This window comes from Penicilliopsis zonata, assembly GCF_001890105.1.
Source record: "Penicilliopsis zonata CBS 506.65 unplaced genomic scaffold ASPZOscaffold_15, whole genome shotgun sequence".
Lineage (NCBI taxonomy): Eukaryota > Fungi > Ascomycota > Eurotiomycetes > Eurotiales > Aspergillaceae > Penicilliopsis > Penicilliopsis zonata.
The window spans coordinates 73,216-100,011 of NW_019208924.1; the positions used below are offsets into that span (position 1 = coordinate 73,216).

General features: G+C 55.4%; 10 protein-coding genes across 10 annotated transcripts; 5 read left to right on the forward strand and 5 right to left on the reverse strand.

The window, feature by feature from the left end:
• Positions 1 to 105: 105 nt before the first annotated feature.
• Positions 106 to 3,969, reverse strand: ASPZODRAFT_135353 (hypothetical protein). The gene is made up of 4 exons (XM_022723777.1): positions 3,753 to 3,969; positions 1,364 to 3,671; positions 441 to 1,174; positions 106 to 365 (listed from the first exon to the last, which is right to left on the reverse strand). Exons 1-4 carry the CDS (start codon positions 3,796 to 3,798, stop codon positions 190 to 192), a joined length of 3,264 nt encoding a protein of 1,087 aa, XP_022578461.1. The 5' UTR covers positions 3,799 to 3,969; the 3' UTR covers positions 106 to 189.
• A 227-nt stretch (positions 3,970 to 4,196) lies between these two features.
• On the reverse strand, positions 4,197 to 8,458 carry ASPZODRAFT_135356 (hypothetical protein). The gene is made up of 3 exons (XM_022723778.1): positions 8,319 to 8,458; positions 4,518 to 8,252; positions 4,197 to 4,469 (listed from the first exon to the last, which is right to left on the reverse strand). The coding sequence occupies exons 2-3, from the start codon at positions 8,242 to 8,244 to the stop codon at positions 4,366 to 4,368; spliced, it is 3,831 nt and encodes a 1,276-aa protein (XP_022578462.1). The 5' UTR covers positions 8,245 to 8,252; positions 8,319 to 8,458; the 3' UTR covers positions 4,197 to 4,365.
• A 734-nt stretch (positions 8,459 to 9,192) lies between these two features.
• ASPZODRAFT_135357 (hypothetical protein) lies at positions 9,193 to 11,484 on the forward strand. Its single transcript, XM_022723779.1, has 2 exons — positions 9,193 to 9,680; positions 9,737 to 11,484. The coding sequence occupies exons 1-2, from the start codon at positions 9,272 to 9,274 to the stop codon at positions 11,434 to 11,436; spliced, it is 2,109 nt and encodes a 702-aa protein (XP_022578463.1). The 5' UTR covers positions 9,193 to 9,271; the 3' UTR covers positions 11,437 to 11,484.
• A 216-nt stretch (positions 11,485 to 11,700) lies between these two features.
• On the forward strand, positions 11,701 to 14,326 carry ASPZODRAFT_135360 (hypothetical protein). The gene is made up of 4 exons (XM_022723780.1): positions 11,701 to 11,848; positions 11,964 to 12,120; positions 12,189 to 12,303; positions 12,355 to 14,326. The coding sequence occupies exons 1-4, from the start codon at positions 11,840 to 11,842 to the stop codon at positions 14,213 to 14,215; spliced, it is 2,142 nt and encodes a 713-aa protein (XP_022578464.1). The 5' UTR covers positions 11,701 to 11,839; the 3' UTR covers positions 14,216 to 14,326.
• Positions 14,327 to 14,961: 635 nt separating this feature from the next.
• Positions 14,962 to 16,975, reverse strand: ASPZODRAFT_145087 (hypothetical protein; the record flags this gene model as incomplete). The annotated part of the gene is made up of 3 exons (XM_022725073.1): positions 14,962 to 15,112; positions 15,174 to 16,423; positions 16,514 to 16,975. 3 exons carry the CDS (start codon positions 16,973 to 16,975, stop codon positions 14,962 to 14,964), a joined length of 1,863 nt encoding a protein of 620 aa, XP_022578465.1.
• A 1,508-nt stretch (positions 16,976 to 18,483) lies between these two features.
• On the reverse strand, positions 18,484 to 19,674 carry ASPZODRAFT_153941 (hypothetical protein; the record flags this gene model as incomplete). The annotated part of the gene is made up of 4 exons (XM_022726032.1): positions 18,484 to 18,687; positions 18,747 to 19,060; positions 19,139 to 19,454; positions 19,510 to 19,674. The coding sequence occupies 4 exons, from the start codon at positions 19,672 to 19,674 to the stop codon at positions 18,484 to 18,486; spliced, it is 999 nt and encodes a 332-aa protein (XP_022578466.1).
• A 642-nt stretch (positions 19,675 to 20,316) lies between these two features.
• Positions 20,317 to 21,797, forward strand: ASPZODRAFT_135365 (hypothetical protein). The gene is made up of 3 exons (XM_022723781.1): positions 20,317 to 20,498; positions 20,551 to 21,319; positions 21,380 to 21,797. The coding sequence occupies exons 1-3, from the start codon at positions 20,448 to 20,450 to the stop codon at positions 21,466 to 21,468; spliced, it is 909 nt and encodes a 302-aa protein (XP_022578467.1). The 5' UTR covers positions 20,317 to 20,447; the 3' UTR covers positions 21,469 to 21,797.
• ASPZODRAFT_801385 (hypothetical protein) lies at positions 21,230 to 22,101 on the forward strand. The gene is made up of 3 exons (XM_022730240.1): positions 21,230 to 21,319; positions 21,380 to 21,733; positions 21,793 to 22,101. The coding sequence occupies exons 2-3, from the start codon at positions 21,472 to 21,474 to the stop codon at positions 21,930 to 21,932; spliced, it is 402 nt and encodes a 133-aa protein (XP_022578468.1). The 5' UTR covers positions 21,230 to 21,319; positions 21,380 to 21,471; the 3' UTR covers positions 21,933 to 22,101.
• Positions 22,006 to 23,551, forward strand: ASPZODRAFT_801372 (hypothetical protein). The gene is made up of 6 exons (XM_022730239.1): positions 22,006 to 22,144; positions 22,207 to 22,798; positions 22,854 to 22,965; positions 23,015 to 23,105; positions 23,156 to 23,240; positions 23,293 to 23,551. The coding sequence occupies exons 2-6, from the start codon at positions 22,332 to 22,334 to the stop codon at positions 23,534 to 23,536; spliced, it is 999 nt and encodes a 332-aa protein (XP_022578469.1). The 5' UTR covers positions 22,006 to 22,144; positions 22,207 to 22,331; the 3' UTR covers positions 23,537 to 23,551.
• Positions 23,552 to 23,566: 15 nt separating this feature from the next.
• ASPZODRAFT_153944 (hypothetical protein) lies at positions 23,567 to 24,403 on the reverse strand (the record flags this gene model as incomplete). Its single annotated transcript, XM_022726033.1, has 2 exons — positions 23,567 to 24,073; positions 24,128 to 24,403. The coding sequence occupies 2 exons, from the start codon at positions 24,401 to 24,403 to the stop codon at positions 23,567 to 23,569; spliced, it is 783 nt and encodes a 260-aa protein (XP_022578470.1).
• Positions 24,404 to 26,796: the final 2,393 nt, after the last annotated feature.

Consider the following 26,796-nt stretch of genomic DNA (forward strand, 5'->3'; position numbering starts at 1 on the left):
AGAAGAGAGAGAAGAGAGCGAAAGAGAAGAACTATTAAAAGAAATGATGCTTAATGTCTATCTACAACTTTTGTCATTATCACTAATCTCAATAAGTCATTCATAACACGTCAAATCACATCAAAGTCCTTCCAAGGAGGTCGGAGGGTATCGTCTATTCGTATGTCCAAAATCTCCAACTAAGCTCGTCTACAGCTGCTCCGCCCACGGGGCCGCGCCGGGCTGCATCTTGTTGAGCCACTTGACCAACTCGATGAGCTCTGCGCGGCGCTCGTCCTCGAGCTGGTCCTCGTCGGACAGCACCGAGTGGAAGATGGGGAGCAGCTGGGGGGTGAGCTCGCGAACAGTCTCGTCTTCCCATTTGTCTGCGCAATTAGTATCATGTTACCGACATTAAAAAAAAAAAAAAAAAAAGGGCGGGGGGGGGAAGAGGAACGTACACATCTGGCAGATCATGCGGTAGAGAGGGTCGTTCTCCTCGTAGTCGTTCTTCAGAGGCAGGATGGAAACAAGAACCGGCAGCACCTCCTTGACGGGGATGGCCTCGCGGTGCTTGAGGATCATGCGGCTGAGACAGCCGGTGGCGTTGTCCTGCAGGCGCGAGACGTCCATCTGCAGGCAAGTCTCGAGCTTGCGCAGGATGGTGGGGTACTCCTTGACGATCTCGGCGGCGTTGGTGTGCTCGACGAGGCGGCCGACGGCGTAGGCGGCGTTGGAGCGGGTCTGCGAGTCTTCGTCGCCCAGGCGGTGGACAAGCAGCTTGAGGAAGGCGCCCGTGAAGGGGGTGACGGCACCGCCCATGCCATTGATGCACTCGGCCAACACGCCCACGGCCGTGGCGCGCTCCAAGCCTTCATTGCTGCTGGCGAAGCGCAGGATGGTCTTCTCGAAGACCTTCCACAGCTCGGCGAAGCTGGGGCCCAGGGCGGCGGCCAGACCCGAGACGACATCGAGCGCGGTATCCACCACGACCCAGTCAAACTCGGATGTCTCGTCGCCGGCCTCAAGCGTCTCCTCCTCGGGACCGAACTCCATCTGGCAGACGTGCTTCTTGGTGATAATCTCGGTGACGGTCTGGATCACATTGTGGAGCACCGACTCGTCGGCAATGAGAGCCGGGCCGCAGTAGCGCAGGTTCTCGGCCATGTTGCGGTTGATGTCGGCGACGGTAGCACTAAAAATCAGCATCCACGGATAAAATGGATCAAGAGAAAACAAGTGAGAGTTGTTAGGCAGTCAGATATGATAAACGTCGTTCACATCACGCATGCTTTGCATGTCAAAGTGAGCTGGGTTAAACGTGTAATATCATCATTTTACCATGGAAGTAGGGGGGAAATTCTTGCGAGGAACAAAGACATACCGGTCGTCTTCTTCATTCCACATCTTGATGGTGGCAGTCATGAGGATCTCGCCAAACTTCTTGACCTCCTTGGCGGGCTGGACCTGCAGGGGCAGACCGGCCTTCCACTTGGGCATCTGGCCGGTCTCCTCGGCGATGGAGAAGAGCATGGCGTAGGAGCGGTGCAGGGTGCTGATGGTGCTCTTGCGGACGCCCTCGTAGGGGTGCTCGCACAGGGGCATGACAACCTCGATGGTCTTTTCGAAATGGGGCAGGAAGGCGCTCTTGGTGTGGGTGACCAGGTCGCCGATGACCTCGACGGCGATCTCCTTCTCGAGAGACAGAGGGGTGGTGGCGGTGATGTCATCCCAGGCGTCCTCGTCGTCGAGGTCGACGTCTTCGATATCGCCGTCATCCTCGTCGTCGTCGGCGTCGGCGATCTTGACCTTGCGGCCGCCGATGTTGACCTCCTGGCCGACGAGGTCCTTGGCGCTCAGGGGCACCTCGAGCTCGGTCTCGTCCTGGTCGATGCATTCAAAGAGACCCTTGACGACGCCGTCGAGGAAGGGAGCAAAGTGCTCGGCGTAGACCTTGGACATGGCGCCCCAGAAGATGTAGGTGCTCTCCTTGAGGCGGGAGTGGCCGAGGTGCAGGGCCTCCTCGGTGGCGCGCATCAGGGGCTCGACGTAGGGCTGGTAGCGCTCCGGGCCGGCGGCGGCGGCCATCTCGCCCATGGCGTCGGTGACGCTGGCGCGCAGGTCCAGCTCGTCCTCGCTGTCCTTGACGGCGGCGAACTCCTGCAGCAGGTGCATGGACTCATCGAAGAAGGGCAGGAAGGAGTCGCCGGCGGAGGAGGCGAGGGAGCCCAGGGCACCGGCGGCGAGGGCCTTGATCTTGAAATCCGGGTGCTTGAAGAGCTTGTGGAGGATGGGGACCAGCTCGGTCTGGTAGGGGATGACGTCCTTCTCGTCGAGGCCGTCAACGACGGCGTCGATGGCGCTGATGCCGGCCTTCATGATGTCGATGGTGGGGCCCTCCTCCTCACCCTTGTACTCCTGCATGGCGCTGGCGAGGTTCTGGAAGAGCATGGGCATGAGCTTGGCGTGCTCGCGGCTGAGATCCTCGGCGAGATCGTCGGCCAGGCGGGCGACGGCGTGCAGCGAGGCCTGGCGCACCTTGGGCTCTGGGTCGGCGAGGAGCTGCAGGACCATGGGGAAGATCTCCTTCATCTGGGTGCTGATGAAGTCCGGGGCGCCCTCGACGCACATGCCCAGGGCCATGATGCCGGCGCGGCGGTACTTGGGGTCGGAGTTGGTGAAGTACTGGCCCAGGCTGCGCAGCAGGGGCACAACGACGTGGCTCGGGGGCAGGCTCTGGGAGAGCATGTCGAGCAGGCCGAGGGCGGAGCGGGCCGGGGTGATCTCGTCGTCATCGGCGGGGGTGTCGCCGAGCTCGGTGGCGATCTGCAGGGCGCTGAGGGTCAACTGCTCGCCGAGGGCGAGGCCCTGGATCTTGAGCTTGCGGTACTGGACGCACTGCATGAGGAAGCTGATGGCCTGGGTGCGGGTGTCCTCGTCCTGGTCCTGGTTGGCGGCGATCTCGTTCATGAAGACGATGAGATCCTTGAGGTAGGGGGTCAGCAGGGCCGGGTCGCAGCCGAGGAGGGTCTGGAAGACCTCAAAGGCCTGCATGACACGCTCCTCCTGCTTGTTGTCGATGGCATCCTTGAGGACGGCGACCATGGAGGGGACAAGGTTCTGGAAGGCCTTGACGGGGGCCTCGTTCTCCTCGGAGTCGAGGTGCATGGCGAGCTTGCTGAGGGCGAGCAGGGTGTTGATCCGGACCTCCTCGCTCTCCGGGTCGCGGATCGTCTTGGCGAAGAGGGCGAAGAGATCGGCGAACTTCTCCTCGAAGCCTTCGCCGAGCGTCTCGAGGATGGCAAACAGGATGTAGATGCCCACGGCGCGCTCCTCCTTGTTGCCGCTGTTGGCCGCCTGGACGAGGAAGTTGGGCAGGTCCGCCCACTCGCCGTCGGCCAGGTCCAGGTTGGCAATCGCCGAGATGATGCGGGCCACCGAGTGCCGGACGAGCGACGAGCCCTCGCCCAGCGCCGAGCGCAGCAGCTGCTCGCGGATGGCCGGCTTCTGCTCCGCCGCCACCGACTCCCAGTGCTTGCTCACCTGGCTGCGGGCCTCCACGGCCGCCAGTTGTCGAAGGTTGGGGTCCTCATGCCCGGTCGCGACCTGGATGAGCAGCACCAGGGACTGCGGCTGGCTGTAGAACTCTTTCTGGAGGATGCCCGTCGCCTCCTTGACGTCGCCCTGGGCAGCTAAAAAAAATTAGAATCAGTTCACCACCACAATCTCTGAAAGCACAGTCTGTGAAAGAAGAAGAAGAAGAAGAAGCTTACGGTTCAGGACAATCTGAAGCTGCTGCAGGAATCTCTGTTGATCCATGGTCCTGGCAAGTTGCTCGGACGATGAGTATTGGGTCTGCCTGGAGCAAGACACTCAGCAAGGAGTGTCAGCTGAAGCACAGCTAGGGTATCACAAGAAAAAGGAACAAAAATATAGAACAAGAAGAAGAAAGAGGCCACACAAAAGGAGAGGAGGGGAGAGGAGGGGAGGGAGGGGGAGATGAAGAAGAGAAAAGGAGAGAAAAGGAGGGGGAGAAGAAAAAGGAGGGCGAAAGATTTATTTGGGAAATTTTTTTCTGCTGGCGCCGGCCGCCTCCACCGCAGCCGATGATTTTGTTTATTGATTTTGTTTAGTATATTTAGAGTATATTCAGAGTATTTAGAGTATTTAGAGTATTTAGAGTATTTAGAGTATTTAGAGTATTTAGAGTATTTAGAGTATATTTAGAGTATGATTAGAGTATGATTAATAGAGAGGTTTGATGGGTATTGGCTGTATCACAAGTCGGTGGTGATGCTATTTGGCAGCTCATACAGTTAGAATAATATAGTAAGTAATATTAATGAATCAAAAAATCAACGGTAACTATAGGCATAAGGGAATTGATCAATAGTCGTCCGAGTCGTAGTCGTCGTCCACCAGCATCGCCCGGTATCCACGGGCCGCGAGATTGTCCTCGAGGCCCCCGTCTGCGCCCGGATCGGCGTATCCTAAGAAGTTAGCAGGAGGGAGATATCATACAAAGAGAAGAAACTTACCGTCACCGCCAAAGTAGCTGAGGGCGACGGGCAGGAAGATCAGGGCGTGCGCGGCGGCGAAGATGACCAGCGCCAGCCAGATGCGGAAGTAGTAGATCTCGAAGATCTTGCTGCGGGTGAAGGCGAGCACGCAGACGCCCAGCAGCTTGGTGACGGTGATGCCGCTGAAGACGCTGCCGCCGACGTTGACGAGGGCGGTCCAGGCGCGGGCGTCCTTGCCGCGCAACGAGGGCGGTGCCCGTTCCAACAGGCTGCGCGCGGGGAACATGAAGGCCCGCGCGACGTGCGCGCAGAATTCCACCGCAATGCCCACGCAGATGACCAGGTTGACGAGCGAGACCGCGTTCAGCGACACGCCCGCCACCGCCATCGTGCCCAGGATGTCCACCACGATCATCACCACCGTCGCCGTCACCACGGCGCCCGTCGCCACCGAGCCCAGCAGCGCAGACGTCAGGAAGAAGATCAGCGCCACCGCAGACCCCAGCAGCGTGCCCGTCAGCCGCACGATCGACACGTACTGGTCGAAGAAGATGTAGAACTTGGAGTACGGGAACACGTCGATCCCGTGCTCGCGCGAGAGGCCGTCCGCGATGCGCCGCGCCGCCCGGTACGCCTGGATGAAGTCTTCCTGGCTGCGCAGCGGCGTGTGGCTCGTGCGGAAGTGACTCGCGTTGGTCATCGTCCGCGCCGCGTCGACGACCAACGCGTTGCTGTAGGCCGCCTGGCCACCCAAGGGACACGACGCATCGGTGGGCGATTCGAGCCATTTCGCGGCGTAGCCCAGAAACTCCTGTCCCTCCGGCATCCCGGCCAGGGTGATGTTCCAGCCGGGACGGCGGTTCTCGAAACAGGGGTGGCCCTCGTCATCGAGACAGCAATCCTGCTGCGGGTTCAGCCAGTAGAGAAAGTCGTCGATCCAGCTCGCCGCCGAACCCGAGATATACGACACCTCGGGCCGCTTGGACTCTTGCTCCAGCACAAAGGGCAACGAGTACTCGGCACAGGTGGTGAAGCGGCCGCAGAGCTGTTGCTGATGACGCCGCTCGGTCACGTTCACGTCGCGGGTGACAAAGTAGACGGGGGCCCCCGTGCGGAAATAGGCGTCCAGGTCGTCAAAGTACTGGATCAGATACGAGTCGCTCGGCAGGGCGATCCGTTGGTCCAGTCCCAGGGCCACCTCGGGAATCAGCGCGATCCCAGCGGTGAGCAGGCCCAGGAAGGCGAGGACCACCAGCACCTTGACGCGCCGGTGGAGCAGGAAGGGGGCATACAGTCGACGGATCAGGGCCTGCAGGGTGCTCTCGGCATCCTTGGCATCATACAGCGTGTCGGGGGGGAGCCCACCCGCGGGGGCGCTGGCTTTCCGGACGGCGATGCAGGGGAAGCAATCGGCGCGCAAGCTCTCGACGCGGCGCTGGTTGAGCGCCAGCACGGCGATGAACATGGTGACCTGCAGGATGGCGTTGATGAAGACGGCGCCGGCCGCGTAGGCGGCGAAATTCTTGACGGCGGGCATCCCGACGAGGACGCCGAGGGCGAAGGTGACGGTCTCGGTGACGGCGGAGAGGAAGATGCTGGGACCGATGCGGCCGAGAGCGCGGGCGACGCGCTCGTCGATCTCTTCGTCCGAGTGGCTCAGATTGATCCGCTCAAACTCGTGGACGATGAGGAAGATGTTGTCCACGCCGACGGCCAGGACAAGGAAGGGAATGACTTCGGCGATGATCAAGGTGACCTTGACCCCCGCGGCGGAGAACAGGCCGACCGAGGCGGAGACGGACATGAGGACAATGGCGATGCCGACAATACCGAGCGAGAACTTGGACTGCACGAGGGCGTTGGCCGGGTGGGCCAGCAGCGAGCGCCAGGTGACGGTGACGGAGCCGAGGGCGAGCGAGGCGTAGAGGAACATGATGAGGTAGCTGATGACGACAATCTTGGCGTCGGTGTTGGTGGACTTGTTCAGCTCCTGCTCCAGGCTCGCCTCGGTGTTGAACGACACCCGCAGGCCGCGCTCGACGGCCTCCTCCTGGACCACCTGGAGGATGCTCTTCATACTATCCTCCCAGTCGATCGCCCGGGCTTCCTCATCGGTGCCAGGCTGGTAATTGTTGACCACCCAGGTGACGACGAGGGCGGATGCGTCGAGCACATTCGCGTTCTCATCATCATCATCATCATCATCATCAGTGGAGTACCCGCCCAGGATCATCTCCGGCTTCAGCGGTTGTTTAAAGTCCGGCAGACATGCCAGATCGCCCGGCGAGTTGACACATTGACGCAGCTGGTCTTGCCAGGTGTCGGGATGAAGGTTGGTGACGGAGCCGCCAAAGTAGCCGGTCAGGGACTGGACGACGCAGGCGTCGCCTGTGGGCTTGAAGCAGACATCGTCGAGAATCAAGCCGCGATTGAGGGAGATCATGCGGCGGACGCGAGACTCGACGTCAAACCACCAGGCCAAGGTGTCATAGGACAGGACGGGCCCGGTATCGTTGACGAGGAAGGCCTGTTCGGCGCGGTAGAAGGGCCCAAAGTTGGCGTCGAAGAAGGCCTTCTCCTGGGCGGCGGCGGAGGTCGGGCTCACCCACAGGCGCACGGGGTCGGTCTCGACGGCGAAGCGGACCCAGCCGAGACTCAGCAGGGCGACGAGGAGGAGACTGGCGGCAATGGTGACGGCGGGGAAGCGAGCACAGGCACGGCCGAGGCGGTTGAAGGCGGAGTCGAGGAGCGAGTTGAGCTTGTAGACGCCGTGCAAGGGTTCCAGCACGCCGCCGGCGTGGACGACATCGCCTTCGTCTTCGTCGTCACTTGGGGCCGGGTCCTGCAGCAGGCGGAGACGCTCGGGTTTCCGGTAGCGGCGTTCCCTGTAGGAGACATAGGTGGACAAGGCGACGACGAACAGCAGAAAGACCGAGTAGATCAGAATGACGGAGAAGGACAGACAGGGCAGCAGGCCGACGCGACACTCGGCCTCGGCCACGACGGCGGGCAGTTCGGGACACACGGCGGGACAGTCGACGCAGGAGCAGCGGAAGGCGGGATCGGAGTCGTTGCAGGCCTTGGGGTGGATGGGCAGGGCCTGCATACCCTCTGGATGCGAGCCCCGGGGCTCGGTGATGTAGTTGATCTGGAAGGGACTGCCGAGGAACTTCTTGTCGCCGAGGAACTTGAGGAAGGACGGGTAGTCCTTGGCGCCGCCGCCGATGAAGTCGATTGCCTTGCCCCCCGAGGCGCCGTTCTTGACTTCCTTGCAGCTGTTGTAGAAGCCGCTCTGGTACTCCTCGGACCAGAGGTTGTCGAGCTCGGTGACGAGCTCCTTGCCGGCGGTGCCCTGGGCAGTCTGGGTGACATTCACGAACAAGGACTGGTCGGGCGAGCAGGTGAAGGAGCAGAAGATGTTGAAGAAGTTGTCTCGACAGGCCGGGCAGGAGGCGATGATGCCCTCTGCCAGCTTGAGGTTGCTGGCCAGGACGTCGACCTGCTCCTCGCGGCAGCAGACGGGGCCCTCGGCCCAGCGGCTGCCACACAGGCTGACAAGCTTCCTCCGCGTCGAGGCATCTGGCTCCTGGGCCAGGCCGTTATCAGGACATGGCAGTTCGCTGCCAAAGAAGGACTGTTTGCCGCAGTGGCCGCGAATGGCACAGCGACCGGGTTCGTGGGTTGCGAGGGAGGAGGCGGAGGACGCGAAGGACACCGCGGCGAAAAGGGCGAGGGGGATCCGCATGGTCAGAACTAGATCAATCAAAGTCTGTCAGTCAGACCAGTGAGATCAGCGTCTTCAGTCAGAGTCTCCAGTACCAGATCAGAGTCTATCGGTTCCTGCAACGACCTCGTCAAGGAGGCACCAGCGAGGGGCACGCGACGGCCATGTGCTGGCGGGTGAAGGGAGAAGAATAACGGTAGATAAACAGTGTAAGCAGTAAGCAGTAAGCAGTGTAAACAGATCAAAGATAAATCAGCGTAGACTCCAGCAGACTCAGTCGTCTCAGACGAGTCGTTGAGATGAAGCGTTGAGTCGAGATCAGGAGATGTTGGATGACGCGGGCGGTGAGGAAAGAAGAGAAGAGAAGAAGAGAAGAGGAGAAGAATAGATAGAATATTAATATATTAATAGTATTTATATTAGAAGGATAGAAGGATAGATAGATAGAAGGATAGAAGGATAGATATATTAAATATTAAATGAAAGATTGGTGTTTGATTCAACTATTGTCTATATCAATCTTCTCTTGATCTCTCTTCTATGTCTTCTATCTATATCTTATTTCTTCTATATCTACTATCTTCTATATCTACTATATCTACTATGTCTTCTATATCTTATATTCTATCTTATATCTTATATTCTATCTTATATCTACTATATTCAATGCTTGATAAAGCTCTAGATCTATTTATATTAGATACCTAGTATACTAGATGCTATCAACTATAAGCAGTCTATAAGCATTCCCTATGCCTCTTCTATTGATTGATCAAGTGATATTATATCATTAATTTTTATAGAGTAGAGTAATATAATTAATAGTAATATAGAGATCATGTCTTGAAGTATTGATTCTATCTATTTACCTTGTCTATCAATTTAATGCTATTGTCTTTGAATGACTTACTATTATATTTACAGTATGGGATCCTGTTACAATGACATCAATAACACCATCAATAACATCAATAACATCAATAACACCACCACCACCATATGGTATACTCTACACACAACGACTTCTAATCATCATAAATACCTGGACATGCTGTATATATTTCATCTTCTATCTCACCTCCTATACAGCCTCTTCTCCCTCCAGTGCCCTCGCTCTCCCACCACCCCTCCCTCATACCCCCTGGCCGTCCGCAACCCATATCTCTCCGCCTGGCTGCCCGGCGACCGCGTCCAGCATCTCCCCTCTGCCAGCCCGCAGTTCTGGACCGGCCAGGAGCTGACCTGGTCCGTCATTGTCCGCGTCGATGGCCAGGCGTACAGTCTGATGGGCGTCGATGAGCACGGCGACGTCCAGCTCCCCGCCGCCGTCGTCCAGCACGCCGACTTCACGGCGACGCAGTCGACCTTTCGTCTCTCCACGGGCCGGCTGAGCTGGACGCTGGCCTTTCTCTCGCCCGTCTCGCCGGCGAATCACCTCCGCCAGTCATTGCCTTTTAGTGAGTTCCATCAGGTATCTATCTATCTTATCTATGGTTTGGCAACTAATCGATAGGTTACCTGACGGTTACCGTCCATGGTTCCGCAAACGAGATCCAGATCTATACCGATATCGACGGCCGGTGGACCGGACGGGCAGGCGATTCCGATCGAGCCCTCCACTACAATGACCGAGATGCGCTCGCCGTCTACTCCTTGTTCCTGAAGAACCGTGACAACCTCACGTACGCCGAGGACAGCGATATGGCTCTCTGGGGGGAGGCCGTTCTAGCCGCCCGTTCGTCCGCCGGATCGACCGTGTCCTTTGCCTCGGGTCCCGTCACGGCTGTCCGGACGCAGTTCGTCGCCGGAGGGCGTCTCACAGACACCGATCTCCCCTGGGCGGGTGACGAGGGGGTGGTCGGTCTGGCGCACGATCTCGGTGCGGTCAAGGGCAGCCGTTCGGTCACCTTTGCGGTGGGCTACGTGCGGGAGAAAGCGATCAACTACCTGGGTGAGGCGTATACAGGCTACTACCGTGCCCGGTACCCTTCGACGGCGGAGGCGGTGGCCTTCTTTCTCGACGACTACGACGAGGCCCGGAGCGAGGCCAAGCGACTCGACGAACAACTCGCCCGCAAGGCTACCGCAGCGGCGGGCAGCAAGTATGCCGAGATCCTCGCCCTGTCGACGCGCCAGGCGTACGGAGGCATCGACCTGACCATCCCCGAGGCGACGCGGGACACCAACGACGTGCTGGCGTTCATCAAGGAGCTGTCCAGCGACGGGAACATCAACACCGTCGACGTCATCATGCCTGCGTTCCCCATCTACTATGTTCTGGACCCGGAGTATATCCGTCTGCTGCTCGAGCCCGTGTTGAGATACCTGGCCGCGGGACGCTGGCGGCATCCGTATGTCATCCACGACCTGGGCGCCCACTACCCAAATGCCACGGGACACGACGACCAGAACGCCGAGCCGATGCCGGTCGAGGAGAGCGGCAACCTGCTCATCCTGGTGCTGGCGCACGCTCGCGCCACGGGCGACCCGCACTGGGCCTGGCAGTACACGGACCTGCTGCGCCGGTACGCCGACTACCTGGTCGCCAACGGCCTCAATATCCCCTTCCAGTTGTCCTCCAACGACGCCGCCGGCCCGCTCGCCAACGAGACCAACCTCGCCATCAAAGCCGCCGTGGGCCTGCGCGCCTTCGGCACCCTCTTCGGCGAGGAGAAATACTCCCGCATCGCGAGCCAGTACGCCCGCTCCCTCTTCGACCACGGTCTGGCCACCGATCCCTCCCACTCCCATTTTGTCCTGCAGTACCCGCACAAGCCTGCCTCGTGGAAAATCCCCTACAATCTCTACCCGGACGTGCTGCTAGGTCTGCACACCTTCCCTCCCGACGCGTACCGTATGACTCGTGACTTTTTCTCCTCCTCCTCCTCCTCCTCCTCCTCCTCCTCCTCCTCTTCTGCCGTTCGCGGTCCCTACGGCGTGCCCCTCGACCACCGCCAGGACTGGGCCAAATCCGACTGGAATATGTGGTTGGCCGCGACCTTTGGGCCCGGCGACGCCCAGACCCAGTTCGTAGACGACCTGTGGTCCTTCATGACCAACGGCAAGCACTCCTGGCCCTTCTCTGACCGGTACCTTGCGCGTGGCCGTCGTGCTGGCCTGCCGGTTCTCTGTCGTGCGCGGCCCACGGTCGGCGGCCATTTCGCGATTCTGGCGTGGGATGGGCCTGGGAGTTTATCTCACAAAGAGCTGTAGATACCTGATGAATTGAATGCCTTGTGTTCTTCTTGTAGCTCCTGTAGCTTCTTGTAATGACCGTAGAAAGTCCTCAGAAAGGAGTCCTGTCAGGACTCAGTTGACAGTCTGTGACTCTGTGACTGTAGAATCATCACGTGACTCTGCCTGAGGCATCAAAACAACTTCACTTTTGTGTTCCGCGTCTTCGTCTTCGACACCGTCTCTCGTCTTCGTCTTCGTCTTCGTCTTTCGACTTCCTCCTCCTTCTGCACGGTTTGCCTCTGTCGACGCAGCGTCGCTCAACGGTCTCTTTCCCATCTCCTGCTGTTCGTCCTTTCCTTCTCTCTCTTCTTTTCGTTTCCTTTGCTCCCTGCTCCTCTCGCCCGTCCGCGTTCAACGTTTCCCACTCGGAGCAGATTCCATGGCTTCTGTGAGTGCCCAGTGCAGGAGGGGAGAGCAGCTCGAGAGGCCTGCTCTCCCGGCTCAATCGAGATCTCCTCCTCCTCCCCCTCCTCCTCCTCTTCTGCTTGAGCTAATTGTGCCAGCCCCGCCCTCCACACAACTTCGCCGGTCAAGGCTATCCTCTTCCCAACGGGGCCACCACGTCCGGTCCTGTCCCCGGTGCCACGCCGCTCCTCCCCAACAACGGCAGAGTCATCCAGAATGGGTCTGCGAGAATCCTCTGCATTGCTGACGTGAGAGGTGAGCAAAAAAGAAAACCTGATGCAGTAGGGTGTCGATACGATCGGACAGGCAATAACAGTGACTAGGAAATCTCAAGTCCCTTAACGAGTTGGCCAAGCAGGCTCGTGCAAATTATATCATCCACACCGGTGACTTTGGTTTCTACGACGATGGGTCTCTGGAGCGTATCACGGCGGACAAGTCAGTTTTCCTTTCTCCTGTTTTCTTTCTGCACCTTTTTTGACTTTGCAGGACCTTGAAACATGTCGCACAGTACTCGCCGCTGCTGCCCGAGCACGTCAAGCGGGCAATCGCCCAGCTGCCCCCGCAGCAGTCGATCAAGGAACGCTTCACCCCGGAACAGCTACCGCTGTCCGAGCTGCCGCTCCTGCTCGACAAGCGCTTGACCCTTGAAGTCCCCGTTTACACTGTCTGGGGTGCCTGCGAGGATGTCCGCGTGCTGGAGAAGTTCCGCTCCGGCGAGTACAAGGTGGAAAATCTGCATATCATCGACGAGGCCAACTCGCGGCTGCTGGACGTCGGTGGCATTAAGCTGCGTCTGCTGGGTCTGGGCGGCGCGGTCGTCATGCACAAGCTCTTCGACAACGGTGAGGGCAAGACCACCATCGCTGGCGGCCAGGGAACCATGTGGACCACCCTGCTGCAGATGGGCGAGCTCATCGACACCGCCAACCGCGTCTACGACCCCTCCGAGACCCGTATCTTTGTCACCCACGCCTCCCCCGCCCGCGAGGGCATGCTCAACCAGCTTTCCGTCACCCTCAAGGCCGACTTCTCCGTCTCCGCCGGTCTCCACTTCCGTTACGGCTCCTCCTACAACGAGTTCTCCGTCAACCCCACCCTGGACCACTACCGCGGCAAGCTCGCCGCCTCCAAGGCTTCCTTCAACGATGTCTGGGAGACCGTCCGCGGCGAGGTCGACACCGCCATCGCCGCCAACGAGGCCCAGAAGACCCTGCTCGAAAACGCTCTCGACGTCGTTCAGAAGATGCCCTCTGTCGCCAATGGCGGCAACCCCTTTGGAGGCCCCGTCGCCCCCGGCAATGCCGCCGGTCAGGTCGACGAGAGCGCCTTCAAGAACATGTGGAACTTCAACCTTGCCGACGCCGCCTTTGGCTACCTGGTTCTCGACATCGAGGCCGGCCGCATCGCCACCGAGATGCGTGCCCAGGGTTTCAACTTCTCTCACCGCACCGGCAAGCCTGGCGCTGCTCCGGCGGCTGCTACAACCGCTGGTGTACCTCCCACCCCCGCCGCCGGTCCCGTCACCGCCAACACCCCCACCGGTGGTCGTCCGGCCGGTGCAGTCGCACAGTTCCCTCAGGGACAACAACAACAACAACAACAACCACCTCGCAGTGCGGGCTCCACCCCCCAACAGCAACAGCAAGTGGGCCAGCCCCCTTCTCAGGGTAAGAGGTCTCCCGTTCCCGTGATTCCTAAGCCCGCTACGCCGCAGCCCGCAGCCGGCTCTGCTGGTCCGGCGGCTGCAGCTGCTTCCCCCGCAGCGGGCGAGGCCAATGGAATCACGTCGACCACGACCCCAGCCCTTGGCGAAAAACCCGCTTCCGAGTCCCCCGCGTTCAAGACGGAGAAGAAGCAGAGCAACGGGCTCTTTGTGTCCAACGTGGACAACGAGCAGGCCGTGCGGGACCTGTTCCCAGAGGAGGACAAGGCCAAGATCCTCAAGATCGAGCGTCTGGGCAAGTTCAACCACGTGGTGACCTTTCCCACCGTGGAAGAAGCCAAGGCCGCCCTCGACCACCAGCCCCTCGAGCACAAGAAACCCTCCCCGCCCGGCCAACCGCGCAAGCCCAACTTCAAGTTCTTCGAGGACCGCGGCGGCCACCGCGGCCAGGGCACCGCGGGCACCTGGCAGAGCCGCAGCAGCGCCGCCGGCAACGGGCCCAATTCCTCCCAACGCGGCGGCTACCAGAGCGGCGGCGCCAGTGACAGTGAAGGCGGGCGCGGCCGTGGCGGTTTCGGCGGACGCGGGCGTGGCCGGGGCAACGATCGTGGAGGCCGTGGCGGCCGTGGCGGCCGTGGTGGTTTCGCCAAGTCGGCAACGGACTCTGAAAAGCAGGAGGCATAGAAAACAGTCTTCCCCCTTTTTTCTTCTTCCTTTTCTTTTCTCTTTTCTTTCTTTCTTCTTTATTCGATGCTCTAACCCTCTTCTCGTCCAAATCAATGCCCCCCCCCCCCCTCTTTTTCAAGTCCCCCGCTCTGCTTTGCCATGTTTTTCTTATCTCTCTTCTTTTTTTTTTCTTCTTCCACATCCTGTTTCTGAGCGAGATGTCTGTCTGATGATTTCTAACCTACCCTTCTTTTTTTTTTTTTTATCGCCGCTGGATCTACTTACTTCCTGTAGTATGCCCTGTCTCGCATGGGACGGTTATGAGAGAAAGGAGAGGAAAGGATATGGGAAAGACAGGCAGAACAGAGGGGGCACGAGCATGTATTTTATTCATAATAAATCGATACCCTCTCGTACAACTCCAGTAACATGATAGTAGAAGTATAAAAACCTTGTAGTGAGTGTATACAGACTTATAACTACATCAATGATGGCACCCAGTTCCGACCAGCCTATAGCTCCTCCGCAATTGACTAGGGAAAAAAAAGCAGACCAGGAGAATCACTGAAAGGAAAGAAGAACCCACGCCAAATGAACTCCTCGAGCGGCAAACGGTAAAAGGGCAGAAAGAGAGTTGATGTACATTATGTCGTCGGAGACTTGTTCTGGTATATAAGAAGGGAAAGAGAAGAGAAAGAGATAGGTATATACATCCTCTTTTCATATACCTAATGGGGTAAAAAAGAAACAAACGTTATGATTTATCATTTGGCCCGCCCCATGATATCTTCCACATCCTTCTGGTTCACCACCACCCCGCTCTCGGAGCAGCGGGCTTTGTTGCGTAGCTCGGTACACAGATTGTCCACGTCGATCTCGCCGTTGCGGAACTTTTCCATTGATTGTAGACGATCCCTATTTTTTGGTTAGCATGAGTTTTAGAAGGGCGTTCTGTAGAAGGAAAGATAGTACGCACCATATCTTTGTGCAGGTGAGCATCTGCGCCTTGTCCTCTCCCGGCACCACTTCCTCCTCCGGTTTGGCGGGTGCCGGCGCTGGCGCTGGCGCTGTCGCTGGCACTGGAGATCTCTTCGCTGGACCCGGCTGGCCAGTCACTTCGGTTAGATTGTGCGAGGGACTGCCCAGGTCGGGCAGCGGGAAGGCATCGTTGAAGAAGGTGCCAAAGTCTTGGGAGAGGACGGCGTCCTGCGGCTCACGCCAGTCGCCGAACAGGACCGGGTCGAACTGGCCGCCGTTCTGCTGCGTGAGCCACTCCAGGCCGAAGGTATGATCGAAGGGGTTGTGTTGCACCGGCTCGGACGCCGCGCCAGGCGGGGAGACGGTGTTGTGCCGTGCAGCTGGGATCGGGTTATTGATGTTGCCGCAGGCCATGCCCAGCCTTTCGCAGAAGGATTTCTCACCATCGATGCTGTCCTCCCCGTGACCGTTGTAATGCTGTGGAGTGCTCGACTTGCCGGCGCACGCGTAGTTGAGGCTGGCACTCGGCTCTGGGGACGTCCCGTTGGAGGAGATTAGCTGGCTGTGATGCGAGTCTGATGAAGAAGATGGCGAGTTGGAGTTGGAGGTTGCTGTGTCCTGCACGGCTCCATTCGACTGCCCCTTTGATGAGTAGGATCCCGCGTAGGGCGTGGCTGTGTAGCTGCCCATGGATCCAGATCGCTGGACAGGGCTGAAATTCGAAGCGTTGTTCCCGACACTTGAAGCTGTGGAGAGTCGGCTGCGACTCAAAACCCCTGGAGCATCATTACTGTGGCCAGATCCCTTCTGTTGTTGTTGTTGTTGTTGTTGTTGTTGTTGTTGCTGTTTATTGGCGTTCCCGTTCGTGAACTGATTGTTGGAAAACATCGGCCCATTTGGAAGGTCCCCGAACTTGGGGAAGTCGAAAAGAAAGTCGTTGTTCTTGAAGCCGCTGGCCGTGGTTGTAGCCGCAGCCGTAGCCGCAGCCAGGGGCTTGGACTGGTTGCCCTGCAGCGCACTCATGAGAGAATAACCGCTGCTGCCGCTGGTCATCCAGGACAGCCGCTTGCGATATTCGCGGAGCTCGATCTGTAAACGTTCCACCTGTGCCTTCAAAAGACCATTCTCCTGGTTCGCCGAGTCGGATGCCTGTTGGAGTTCGTCGACCTTGGTCTCCAAGTCCTTCAGGTGTTTTTCCTTGCGCTCACGGAATGCCCGTTGGGCGGCACGATTCTGCGCCTTACGCTTCTGCATGAAGTTAGAAAAGAAAGAGACGATTATTTCATCGCCCGGAAAGTTTTTCAAAAAAAAAAAAAAAAAAAAAAAAAGTTAACCTACCGTGGTCGGTTCGGAGGTGAGAGGTTTGCGGCCTGGCTTTTTAGCGGTCTTGTCCTCGCTCTCCCGCCGTTTCTTGCCAGACTCGCCCTTTTCGCCGTCTTCGTCTAGATCCTTTCGCTTCTCGCCGTGTTCCGATTCCTCCGATGTGCCCAGAGTGGATGGTAAATCGCCGATCAGACTGTCCGAACCATTGGGGTCGAAATCGAGATCCGGGGAGAAGTCGAGGAAGGGACTGTCGTCCTCTCCATACCCAAAGGCGCCATTACTACTTTGAGCCGCGTAGGGGGACAGACTCACGCTGCTCGACGCTGTTTGCTTGGGAGTGCCGTCCATGGTGGGTTTTGGTTTGGTTCCGTGGGTATCTTGACTCTGAGGATTGTTGGAGTTAAGGGCGGCGAGGAGGAGATCGTGTTCGTCAGGAGAAAGGTAGAGGCCTTGGTATTCGGGGTTAAAGTCGGTCATTATGTTGTAAACGGATGGTGAAAGAGGCAGGAAGGTGATGTGTAGGAACGAGTCGGTGTCTTCCTTGAATTGTCAATCGAGTTGCCGCTGTATGACCGACGGATGAAACTTGAACCCTCAGGAAATCTGTCGGCAAGCCCAGAAAGAATCGAATCGTCGGTCGATTTGTCCCAACCGCCGTCAACGCTGGACACGTTGGGATTCACCGATGAACCCTCCACCGCAGGATAGCGCCACTACTCAATGACAACCTTGCAAACCGTCAAAGTCCACGAGGGCCGATGAAGCCTGGGGAGAAGATTTTTTTTTCTTTTGATAGAGGGAATCAAGGCGCTGTAGTTTTGTGACGGCGTGTAGGCGTGTCCGAGATACGTCAATGAGAGATCAAATGGCGGGGCCGGCAGTAGATCAGAGGCGAAAAAGTACTATTCACAGTGCACACCGGTCTTGCTCGAGTACCAGCTAACTGCAACTGGATTCGAAACGAGGCATCCAGCGGGAAGGAACCGATAATCCCCACGGTGTCAACGCAGCCACGAGTATCTCACCCAAACCGAGAGAAGGGGGGGGGGAAACGTCTGGAGGAGGCGGTGGAACAGCCAGATGGCAGAGACGACAGAGTCCACGGTGGATCAGAATCAGGGTGTCCTCCGTACTCCGTAGATTCGCAGCAGCCAAGCAGCAATTGGTGCCTCGCTAAGGAGGCAGGCAGCAGCACGAAATGGGGCGCGAGCGTGCCAGGGGCGATGGTCAGGATAGGGTGAGAAAAGACAGCGGACTCCTTCCAAGTGCTGCCATCTCCAGCAGGTGATGGGAGGAGAGCCGGAGCGGGGAGGCAAACTTTCCGGCTGGCAAAAGCAGCGGCAAATATTAGCCGCTCTGATTGGCTTGCGGGGGGGAATACACACCTACCTAAGTACAAAACACCTATTCTGGCCGCTGCTTTCGGATAGAAATGTCGCTGTTTTGACGGCTGAGAACCTCGTGGCTTACAAATCAGGCCGATTTCTCTCCAGTTCCACGGCGGGGCGCCATTTCTTTCAGGCAAACACCGGCGTTGAGTGGCTGATGATTCCACCTTATCGTATGAGTCATCTGTAGGTAAAACAGGCTTATCATTAGTATTAGTAAGCTGCAGTACGTCAAAGACGTCATTGAGGCTGTTCTAGTCCCAGCGTGAGCCTTGGTGGCCTCAGGCTCCTTACTAACATATTAATATAGCTACTACTACATATAAAGTGTAGAATTGGGTCTCTTATCTACCCGTTCAAACTGTCATTCAGAAAGAAACTAACTCCAAGAAAACATCGCCCGAATAAGGCTTGAAGTACAGCTCTCTAGCCGTTGCCCGATCTGTTGGCTCCCAGCGCAGCATTTTGCCCACAAATTCAAGGAAGAGTCTCTTGTCTTCCCCGTGAACAAATGGTGTGAGGTTTGGTAGATTGAAGTCCTCAGACGGGATTAAACTGGCGATGTGAACTCTCCTAAACAAAAAAAAACGTTAGCTATCACCCAGCTATAAAAGTGGCGGACATCATACCATGGCTGGAGAAGAGTTCGGAGCAGATGCCTTGATCTGCCCTTTCCAGTAGCTGCAGGGGAGGCGGACCAAGCAGCCGTATCACTTGGGCTATATGTTTTACTCGCGAATACGTGCCGCTCTCGGTGTCCAGCCCATCAAAAAGAACACGGTCTGCAAGAAGCTCCCATAACTTGACGGGGGACGAAATGTCAGTTGACTGGTGCAAGCATATGTTCCTCAGAGCCATACTATGGTGCCCAAGTGCCATATATCTGCACTATATTTCCATGTCGCCTTTAAGAGGACCTCTGGCGCACAAAAGGGCGGAGGTTGTATATCATGGTTATGAGGCTCAGGAACGTTGCCGAAAACAGCAGCACTGAAGTCGCTGATTTGAACCAGGCCTACCCCTTTCCTCAGATGCCCAAATTCTGGACAAGACCGAAATATTGGATGACCATCACCGTCCCAAAACGGAGCAGGATTGCGTTCTTGCTGGCGAGCATAACTCTCAAGAACCCCAGAGTCTTCGAATCCCACAAGGAGGTTATCTGCCTTGAGATCTTCGTACATGGTTAGACAAGACAATCGAGTAGGGAACAATCTAGATGGAGCCTACCTGTATGTATGTATGATATGACACTCGGAATGGAGAAAATCAAGGCCCTGGAGCAACAATTTCAAAAACGGCTTCAGCACGGCGGGAGGCACGCCGTTGCTTCCAAGGTGTTTTCCCCAAAGCCAGAGCGGTTCCCGTAGTGGTTCAAATACCAGACATAAATGCTCTCCCGGCGTGCCTTGGATACGAAAAGTGTCGCGCACAAGACGAATATATGCCCGACCTTCATGGTTAGACTGCAGCCGAGAGATGTATCGCGACATTGCTACTTCTTCATTTGCAGACTTTTGTTCTTCTTTGCCACAGTTTGTGATTTTCAATGTCACATATCGGTTTGACTGCTACGCCCAACTTTATAGTGTTATTTAGGCAAGCATAACAGGATGGGCAAACTGATCGACTAGTGTCTTTTGCTAGCCAAACAGTAGAATTTGCTCCCCAGCCGAGCTTTGAGAGAATACGGTATCGCCGGGATATGGTCTCTCCAACACGAGCAGGATAGCATTTTCGAGGATCATAATTTGGGTTTTGATTCTCCTCTCGAATGAGGGAGGACATGGCTCGAGGAATTGACGGAACAACTCGCGTTATCTTTGCAGGGACCGATGGTAAGCAGGCATTTGGAAATAGAAATGACTCTACTTTACGTTTGACAGACCTTTGTTTGATCTAGGATTCTCTGGGAGCCCTGTTTGCTAAGACCCAGTGGATTCATATTTCTCTGGATTCAGTGCAATTTCCTTTGTAGAAAGTGTGATGTGAAGCAGAGAGAGAAATCCAGGATTAAGTAGTTATATTATGACATTTCACTTCATATTTTTATAATAATATACTCATCTTTATGAGTAATCATATAATTTATGTCTATTTCTGCTACTATCAGTGGTGCTTATAGCATAAGAGAAAAGAGAAGAGGAGGGAAGAATAAGAGACCTCATATGGCTTAACACTTTCTTTGAGTCACTTGTGCTGCCTAATGTAATCTAAAGAAATAGTAAAAAGTGTAGTTCTCATCTCAAAAGGATTATTAGAGCGCAGGGGAATTGCTAGACAGTGCAACCATAAGATCAAGGCTCTGCTTAATAGATACTTGATTCTTCTCGTTATAGCAAAGCGAGTGAATATACGATTACATAAGCACATCACATGATGATAAACGGCTCTCCTCACCGGAGGCGAAAGTCACCGCTTCAGCCGTGGACGACTTCTTCCTGCAGAGAATCCTGCTGTACAATAATATCTGTTTCTATATCGTTGCTGTTGGTGATTTTCCTGACACTGGAAGACTTCTGGGATTTCTGTTTACGTCTCTTACGCGCCCGACCACTGCCATGTCCGACGTCGCAGCCCTGGAGGCGGAGGTGAAGGAATTCAAGCTTCAGGTATAGACCCGGACGAGGAGACGTATTAGATCGACGAAACTGACAGGGACAGCTTGAAACCGTTCAATCAAGCTTGCAGGTAGACCCAGATAACACAGAACTTCAGAGTCTCAAGGCTGAGCTGGAAGAACTTATAACTCTCACTGAAACCTCCATCGCCGAACTCAAACCACCGCCATCGCCTGCCGCGGCTTCCAGGCCCTCCCCGCCCGCCACCAACGAGAAATGGTCCAAGGAAACACACCCGGCCTATCACGCAGGCCATCGCAAGCCGGGCGTGGAACATCAGCCGTCCTCGGCAGAGGAGGTGTCGTCTGCGCCGCCGGCGTCCTTTGCCGTGAACGAGAACGTGTTGGCCCGCTGGGTCTCGGGAGATAACGCCTTCTATCCCGCCCGCATCACGTCGATCACTGGATCGTCCAGTAACCCGGTTTATGTGGTCTCTTTCAAGTCGTATAGCACAGTGGAAACACTGACTGCCAAGGACATCAGGCCGATCTCTGGCAATGACTCGCGAAAGCGCAAGGCTGATGGAACCCCAGGCTCATCTTCGTCAGCTTCACAGTCTCCGGCACCCCACCCCGCCAGTTCGAGCGTCATCTCCGCCGCCGCCGACATCAACCCTGCTCTCGCCAACGAGGCCCGCAAAGAGCCCAGCAAAGCCACTGACGGGCCCACCCGTCCCGCCAAGGTGCCCAGGAAAGTCAAGGCGAACCGCGAACTCGAGGCAGGCAAGATGAAATGGAAGGATTTCGCCAGTAAGGGTAAACTGGGTCGTAAAGATAGCATGTTCCGCACCGGAGAGGGCCTTACGGCAAGAGGTAGCACACCTATTGACTGCAAAGAAACCTATTTACTTTTATACTGACTTTCTTTAACAGTCGGCTTCACCGGGTCAGGCCAGCAAATGCGCAAAGATCCCACCAGGACGCGGCATGTTTATCAACAGGGCGAAGAAGAGGGCTACTGAGTCATGCCACTCCAGTGGGATCCTCGACTTACACCCTTCCCTTCCTCTTTTATTTTGCGAGATTTAGCGATGGGAATCATCAGTTCTAAACCTATCCCCTTCGTCCTCACCTTTGATGAGAAAAAAAACATGTTCTCTACGATTCTTCTGCTGACTGAGCTCTTGATGGCGCAGATAGCATCGGTATTGTTCTTATGGCCTATAACTGAAGCGGGGGCGGTATCATGCACAAAACTGGGTCCTTTCTTTTTTTTCGAAATATGTGGTAACATCCTATTTCCATGAAAATATCATCATGTTCTAATCCAAAATGTCCTGTTCTAGGGTCCTCTGCATGTACTCTTGCATCAGAAGACCAGCTTTGTCGACCTCAGCCCAAAGCCTATTGTATCAAGGCTCTTTGTATGAGTGATCGATCTGTAGAAACACAACTGGAAGATCCTTCCAGGTGCCAGTCAATCTGACGCAACCTCAGCATGCATTTCAATGGCGGCCGTCATGATGATCGAATCCGAGTCACGTAGACTAATATATATGCACTGAACGAGACAATCAACATGGATGTGTCAATTACTTCCAGTATAAAAAGGATAACACAGCCATACCTAGATATCTATCAGGGCTGTCTTTTTTGAGGATAATCGACGTATAGCCTCCAGGATGTGTTCTTTATGGGGTAAGTCTGCTTTCTGGATCAGGCATGCCTCAATATTATGGTATAATGACGCATCTGTCCAGAGTATATATCCGCCGTCTTACGACTATAAAAGCAGAATATAGTATCTGCACCTATCCATGCCTACTATATACACCCACTATCCATAATCTATACCTACTACCTATACCCAGTATCTAAAGAAACAATGTCACGCAACATCTGCATCACCGCCGTGGAAGGCAACACAGGCTTCCTCATCGCCGAGCTCCTCTTGACAGACGAGAACTTCAGCAAGGAATTCTCCTCCATCACCGGGCTGACGATGAACGCAGAGCATCCTCGCTGCAAAGACCTGGCCACCCTGGGAGCCAAGATCATCTCCTACCAGCCTGGCCGCGTGCGGGATGTCTCGTCCACGTTGAGGCACACCAACGCCGACACGATCTGTCTGGTTCCCCCTGCGCATGTTGATAAGGTGGATATTACCGGCGAGCTGATTGAGGCCACCAAGAAAGCCGGGGTCCGCAACGCCCTCCTCCTCAGCTCGGCCGGGTGCGATCTGGCGGAAACAAGCAAGCAGCCCGGTTTGAGAGAATTTGTCGATCTCGAGTCTCGCTTTCTGGCTTGTAAATGTGAGCCGGAGACTGCTGGGGAATCGTTGGTCATCATTCGGTATTCTCTTTTTTCTAATTGAAAAATGAATGTCTCAAAACTAAATACCTCTTAGTGCAGGCTTCTACGCTGAGAACCTCCTACGGTACGCACCCAAGGCCCAAGAGGACGGTATCCTCCCTTTACCGATTGGGAGGAGACATAAATTCGCCCCTGTTTCTCTAGGTGTACGCCTCTGCTTTCTTTTTGTCTGTGTATATCTCTAAATTACGATAGGATGTCGCCTTGCTAGCTGCGCATGTCCTGATCGGCAAAGGACCACATGGATTCAGTGATCAACATCGCGGCCAACTGATGACCCTAACCGGTATGCTAGAGCCTTGTATTCGGGGGTTATAATCGAACTGATACATCCAGGGCCCATGCTTTTGGATGGCGAGGAAATCGTCCGCCTAGCAGGCGAAGCTCTTGGAGTTGATCTGAAATTCGAGGACATATCCGAGTACGCCTCTTTTATACCTATACTGATCTTTCTGCTTATCTCACATTTGCAGACAAGAAGCACACCGCGTCCTCCGCACCAACGGAGGCGAAAACGCCGAGGTGCAGTTTCTCCTCGACTACTTCTCGCTCGTCCGCGAGGGCAAGACCAACTACATCTCCACGACGGCTTTTCACGATGTCACGGGCGATCATCCGCAGGAGGCTCCGGAGTTCTTCAAGAACTATTCGGCGGAATTCATGCCCAAGAAGGGAGCGGGGAACAAGAGGCGCAAAGTTGATGGAAGTCGGACTTGATATACTATCCTTATCACAATACCATTCTTACTATACTGTATTGTTTCTTTGGAGAATATATAGCCAATGGAATACTTCAGGCGTGTTCGCCGAAGAGGTAAGCTGTCCCGCCGGCGCTGGAACGGGCACACGCCCCGTGAGCGTCCAGTACGCTGCAAGGTGAGGCAGATTATCAAAGCGGACGCCCGAGTACGACAGACAGAACCAGGTACTCCCCCGTTGCGTCAGGGGCACGAGATGCAATGCCAGCAGTTCCACGGGGGACAATTTTACGGGACCGCCGTGGTTCTTGTTCATGATCTCGTGTATTGTCGGACAGATGACTTCATCGGTTGAGATGGCCTGTGGCGCGGACGTGGCAATGGCATCGCTGGTGCTCTTGTCAAGAATCAAGTCAAACGGAGCAAATTCAGCCAGCTGGGAGACGTCCGTCCATGAACGCAAATCTGCACAGATCCAGTGCATCGCCTCCTTGGCTTGTTTTTCTCTTTCAGCCTGTTGACCCAGTCGGACGGCCTCGGCGGAGAAATCTACATTCTAAGTAACTAGTTAGTACCTACTGCCTAGTAACCAGTGACCAGTACTACGTACGACGATGTTACTTCCCAGCCAGCCGCGTTCGGCGAAACACTCGCCCAGCTTTGTCCCTAGCTTCGAGATGCCCGGTCCCAGATGCAGGGCGCGAGGCCTGCTCACGTTTCGACGGTCGAGGTCCGACGCGGCGGCTTCGATCAGGACGTCGCCTGGATTCAACCATTCGCCGACATCCTGGCCCGTGGCAAACTTTTGGTCCCAATAGCCTGGCGAGTCGTAGTCCGGGGCGCCTGTGATCTTCGTGTGTGTCCTTCTGCTCGACGAGCTCGCCATCAGTCCGTATTTGGAGGGAAAGAGAAGAAGAGAAAGTGCCAGGCCGAAAGAGATAAGAGAAAGGGTCACGTGGTGATTGTGACTGGAAGATTATTCTGCCCGTCATTTATGACCGCCCTTGTCACCGTTTATTTTGATATCCTCGGGCCTTGAGAGTCAAGACAATTGCAACTTGCCCTGTGAATAAGGAGTCTACATCTACGAGTCTACATCTACTGGACATCCCTTCCTCTCTGACTACGATACGCTATTCGGTATTAGGACTGCCGATCCGCTAGCCAAGCCCCGATGGAATAGCCTCATAATTTAGTATGAAGTACTACAGAGAAAACACGGGTCGCCGGCACGTCTGATTCATTACAGAATACGCATTCATCAGAATATTACTATGGAATGATTGTTTGAAAAAACTCCCGCTGTGATCTGCAGTCAGCCTTCTGTCCAGGATTCGATCTGCGGGATGTCTACTACTACCTATTGTCATACGATGTCAGCAACGACGTCCTTACCCCACCTGAGCTTCGAATATGTCTGTACAAAGTAAGCTGTGCGGAGATCCAAATTTCCTTCCAATCCTGCTCGACTGACAGTAGACACAGCCTCATCCTCCCGACCCGCTATCCTAACGTTTATTCCCTTCTTTGAACTTTCTGACACGGGAGCGGGGAAGATGGCCAGTCCTACTCCGTGAGTCCGTATACTCTATACTCACATGATTACGATTCCGTGAGCTTGAAGCCTCGGTGGATTTCCTCGTCATCGACTGTCCGCCTCAGCTGCAGGAAAAGCCATTTTGCAGATCGTATGCACGATTCCAGGCTGACAACGATCATCAGAGTCATACCACTGAATGAGTATGTAGTAAGACGGTAATCCGGAGCCTGGGGATGCTGAACTCATAATGTACATGTCATAAAGATGATACCAGATGACTGGATGAAAAGGGGATGTTGTTGTACAAAGAAACTAACTAGTCAGTTACTAGTCAGCCAACTAGCTATTTGACTAGTCAACTAGTAATCACCTACTAGGGTCCATCCCTAAGCACTAGTCAGGTAGATTGAGCCAACGGCTAGCTGAAGACCCCTGTATACTGGCTGACAGTTTGTTTGCATCGGGCTTTGAAGGTTGAACCCCTCGATCTGGCTTCGATCCTTTGGACAAGGGTGTCGGAGATTATCCGTAAGGCTTGGATCTAACGTAAATGTTAGGTAGTTGTCGGATGAGAGTAACTTGTTAGCAGTAATGCCTAATAAGAATAATCTTCGGCCGGAAAAGATTCGGCAGAATTGTTTGCGGCCTTAGATTCCAGGCAACAAAAGTCACCTGCTCGTCTCGGCTGAAGTTGCTTGGATCTTGACTCGGCCTCATCCTCAGCCTCGTCCTCGTCCTCGCCCACGTCCACGTTCAGCTTGCCACCTCCACCAGCTCCCGTATCTGACTCGATGCTCTTTCTGGAAGATATGCTCGGCTGTACTGGCATCAAACGATCGAGATCCACTTTGTCATATTGTATGTAGCAGTGCTCCTCGTTTTTCTCTCTCTCTCTTTCACGGCCAACCAATTACCGCCAGACCACCACGGTCGAGTCTAGAGCGAGCCTTATAGGAACTCTCAAATCATGAATGCTTGATGACAGTTACTGCTCAGTTCTAACCATGGCTCTCCTCATATTTAGGATCGGGACTATACTCCACACGCCAGCCCTCTCGGACCATCCGATCCTGGCCAGCATATGAAAGCGAGCGTTGTGGGGTGAAGCCGCGTGGCCCTGCGGCCAGAACAAACCCTTTGAGGGGACCCGAGGAACTGAAAGAACCCAAGGAACCAGTCACCAAAGCCATGGAATCAACATGGCATCTGTCTGCCCAATGCTCATTTCGTCTCTGCAAATCATCCCCCCTCCCCAAGGGCCCAAATTATGGAGTCCCACGATGCTGATCGGGTAATCAGTCCCTGTCTGTCAATGCGAATGGGCTTCCTTCCTCTCTGAGCCACACATCCCTTGGAACGCCAAGTCTCGCGGAGTAGTTACTCCTACGAAGTACAGCTGCCATCTTTCCGTGGTGTTTTGTGTGTAACACCTTTTCGTCTGTCATGGACGGACCCATCTCGAAGCCAACAGCATCCACTAACGGCTGCGCTCTAAACATCTCTGGTTTTTTTTTTCATTTCATAACAGGTATTGTTCACATGATGGCTACCTCCACGGCCGTCAGATGAGCGGTGCCTTGGCCCGGTGTTGCGGGCTGTGAGCACTGAGCAGGCACTTTGGGACCGGATCTAGCCGGTTATCCCACAAACAAAGAATCAAAAAAAAAAGCAATTGTCCATGAACCAAACCGGAAATTTCATAGATCAGGACACGATAAGGACTCGGGGCTTGGCGCAGT

Excerpts from the sequence above, each read along its gene's own strand:
- ASPZODRAFT_801385 (XM_022730240.1), top strand. The coding sequence starts at position 21,472 with ATGCCACTCCAGTGGGATCCTCGACTTACACCCTTCCCTTCCTCTTTT. Across the intron at positions 21,734-21,792 it reads CTTTTTTTTCGAAATATGTG|GGTCCTCTGCATGTACTCTT; the intron begins GTAACATCCTAT and ends GTCCTGTTCTAG.
- ASPZODRAFT_135360 (XM_022723780.1), top strand. Across the intron at positions 12,121-12,188 it reads CTGCATTGCTGACGTGAGAG|GAAATCTCAAGTCCCTTAAC; the intron begins GTGAGCAAAAAA and ends AACAGTGACTAG. Across the intron at positions 12,304-12,354 it reads GAGCGTATCACGGCGGACAA|GACCTTGAAACATGTCGCAC; the intron begins GTCAGTTTTCCT and ends TTGACTTTGCAG.
- ASPZODRAFT_135356 (XM_022723778.1), bottom strand. The coding sequence starts at position 8,244 with ATGCGGATCCCCCTCGCCCTTTTCGCCGCGGTGTCCTTCGCGTCCTCC. Across the intron at positions 4,470-4,517 it reads CAGCTACTTTGGCGGTGACG|GATACGCCGATCCGGGCGCA; the intron begins GTAAGTTTCTTC and ends CTAACTTCTTAG.
- ASPZODRAFT_801372 (XM_022730239.1), top strand. The coding sequence starts at position 22,332 with ATGTCACGCAACATCTGCATCACCGCCGTGGAAGGCAACACAGGCTTC. Across the intron at positions 22,799-22,853 it reads GAATCGTTGGTCATCATTCG|TGCAGGCTTCTACGCTGAGA; the intron begins GTATTCTCTTTT and ends AATACCTCTTAG. Across the intron at positions 22,966-23,014 it reads TCGCCCCTGTTTCTCTAGGT|GATGTCGCCTTGCTAGCTGC; the intron begins GTACGCCTCTGC and ends AAATTACGATAG.
- ASPZODRAFT_135357 (XM_022723779.1), top strand. The coding sequence starts at position 9,272 with ATGCTGTATATATTTCATCTTCTATCTCACCTCCTATACAGCCTCTTC. Across the intron at positions 9,681-9,736 it reads CCGCCAGTCATTGCCTTTTA|GTTACCTGACGGTTACCGTC; the intron begins GTGAGTTCCATC and ends ACTAATCGATAG.
- ASPZODRAFT_135353 (XM_022723777.1), bottom strand. The coding sequence starts at position 3,798 with ATGGATCAACAGAGATTCCTGCAGCAGCTTCAGATTGTCCTGAACC. Across the intron at positions 3,672-3,752 it reads GCTTCAGATTGTCCTGAACC|CTGCCCAGGGCGACGTCAAG; the intron begins GTAAGCTTCTTC and ends AATTTTTTTTAG. Across the intron at positions 1,175-1,363 it reads TGGAATGAAGAAGACGACCG|TGCTACCGTCGCCGACATCA; the intron begins GTATGTCTTTGT and ends GCTGATTTTTAG.
- ASPZODRAFT_135365 (XM_022723781.1), top strand. The coding sequence starts at position 20,448 with ATGTCCGACGTCGCAGCCCTGGAGGCGGAGGTGAAGGAATTCAAGCTT. Across the intron at positions 20,499-20,550 it reads TGAAGGAATTCAAGCTTCAG|CTTGAAACCGTTCAATCAAG; the intron begins GTATAGACCCGG and ends TGACAGGGACAG. Across the intron at positions 21,320-21,379 it reads AGAGGGCCTTACGGCAAGAG|TCGGCTTCACCGGGTCAGGC; the intron begins GTAGCACACCTA and ends TTTCTTTAACAG.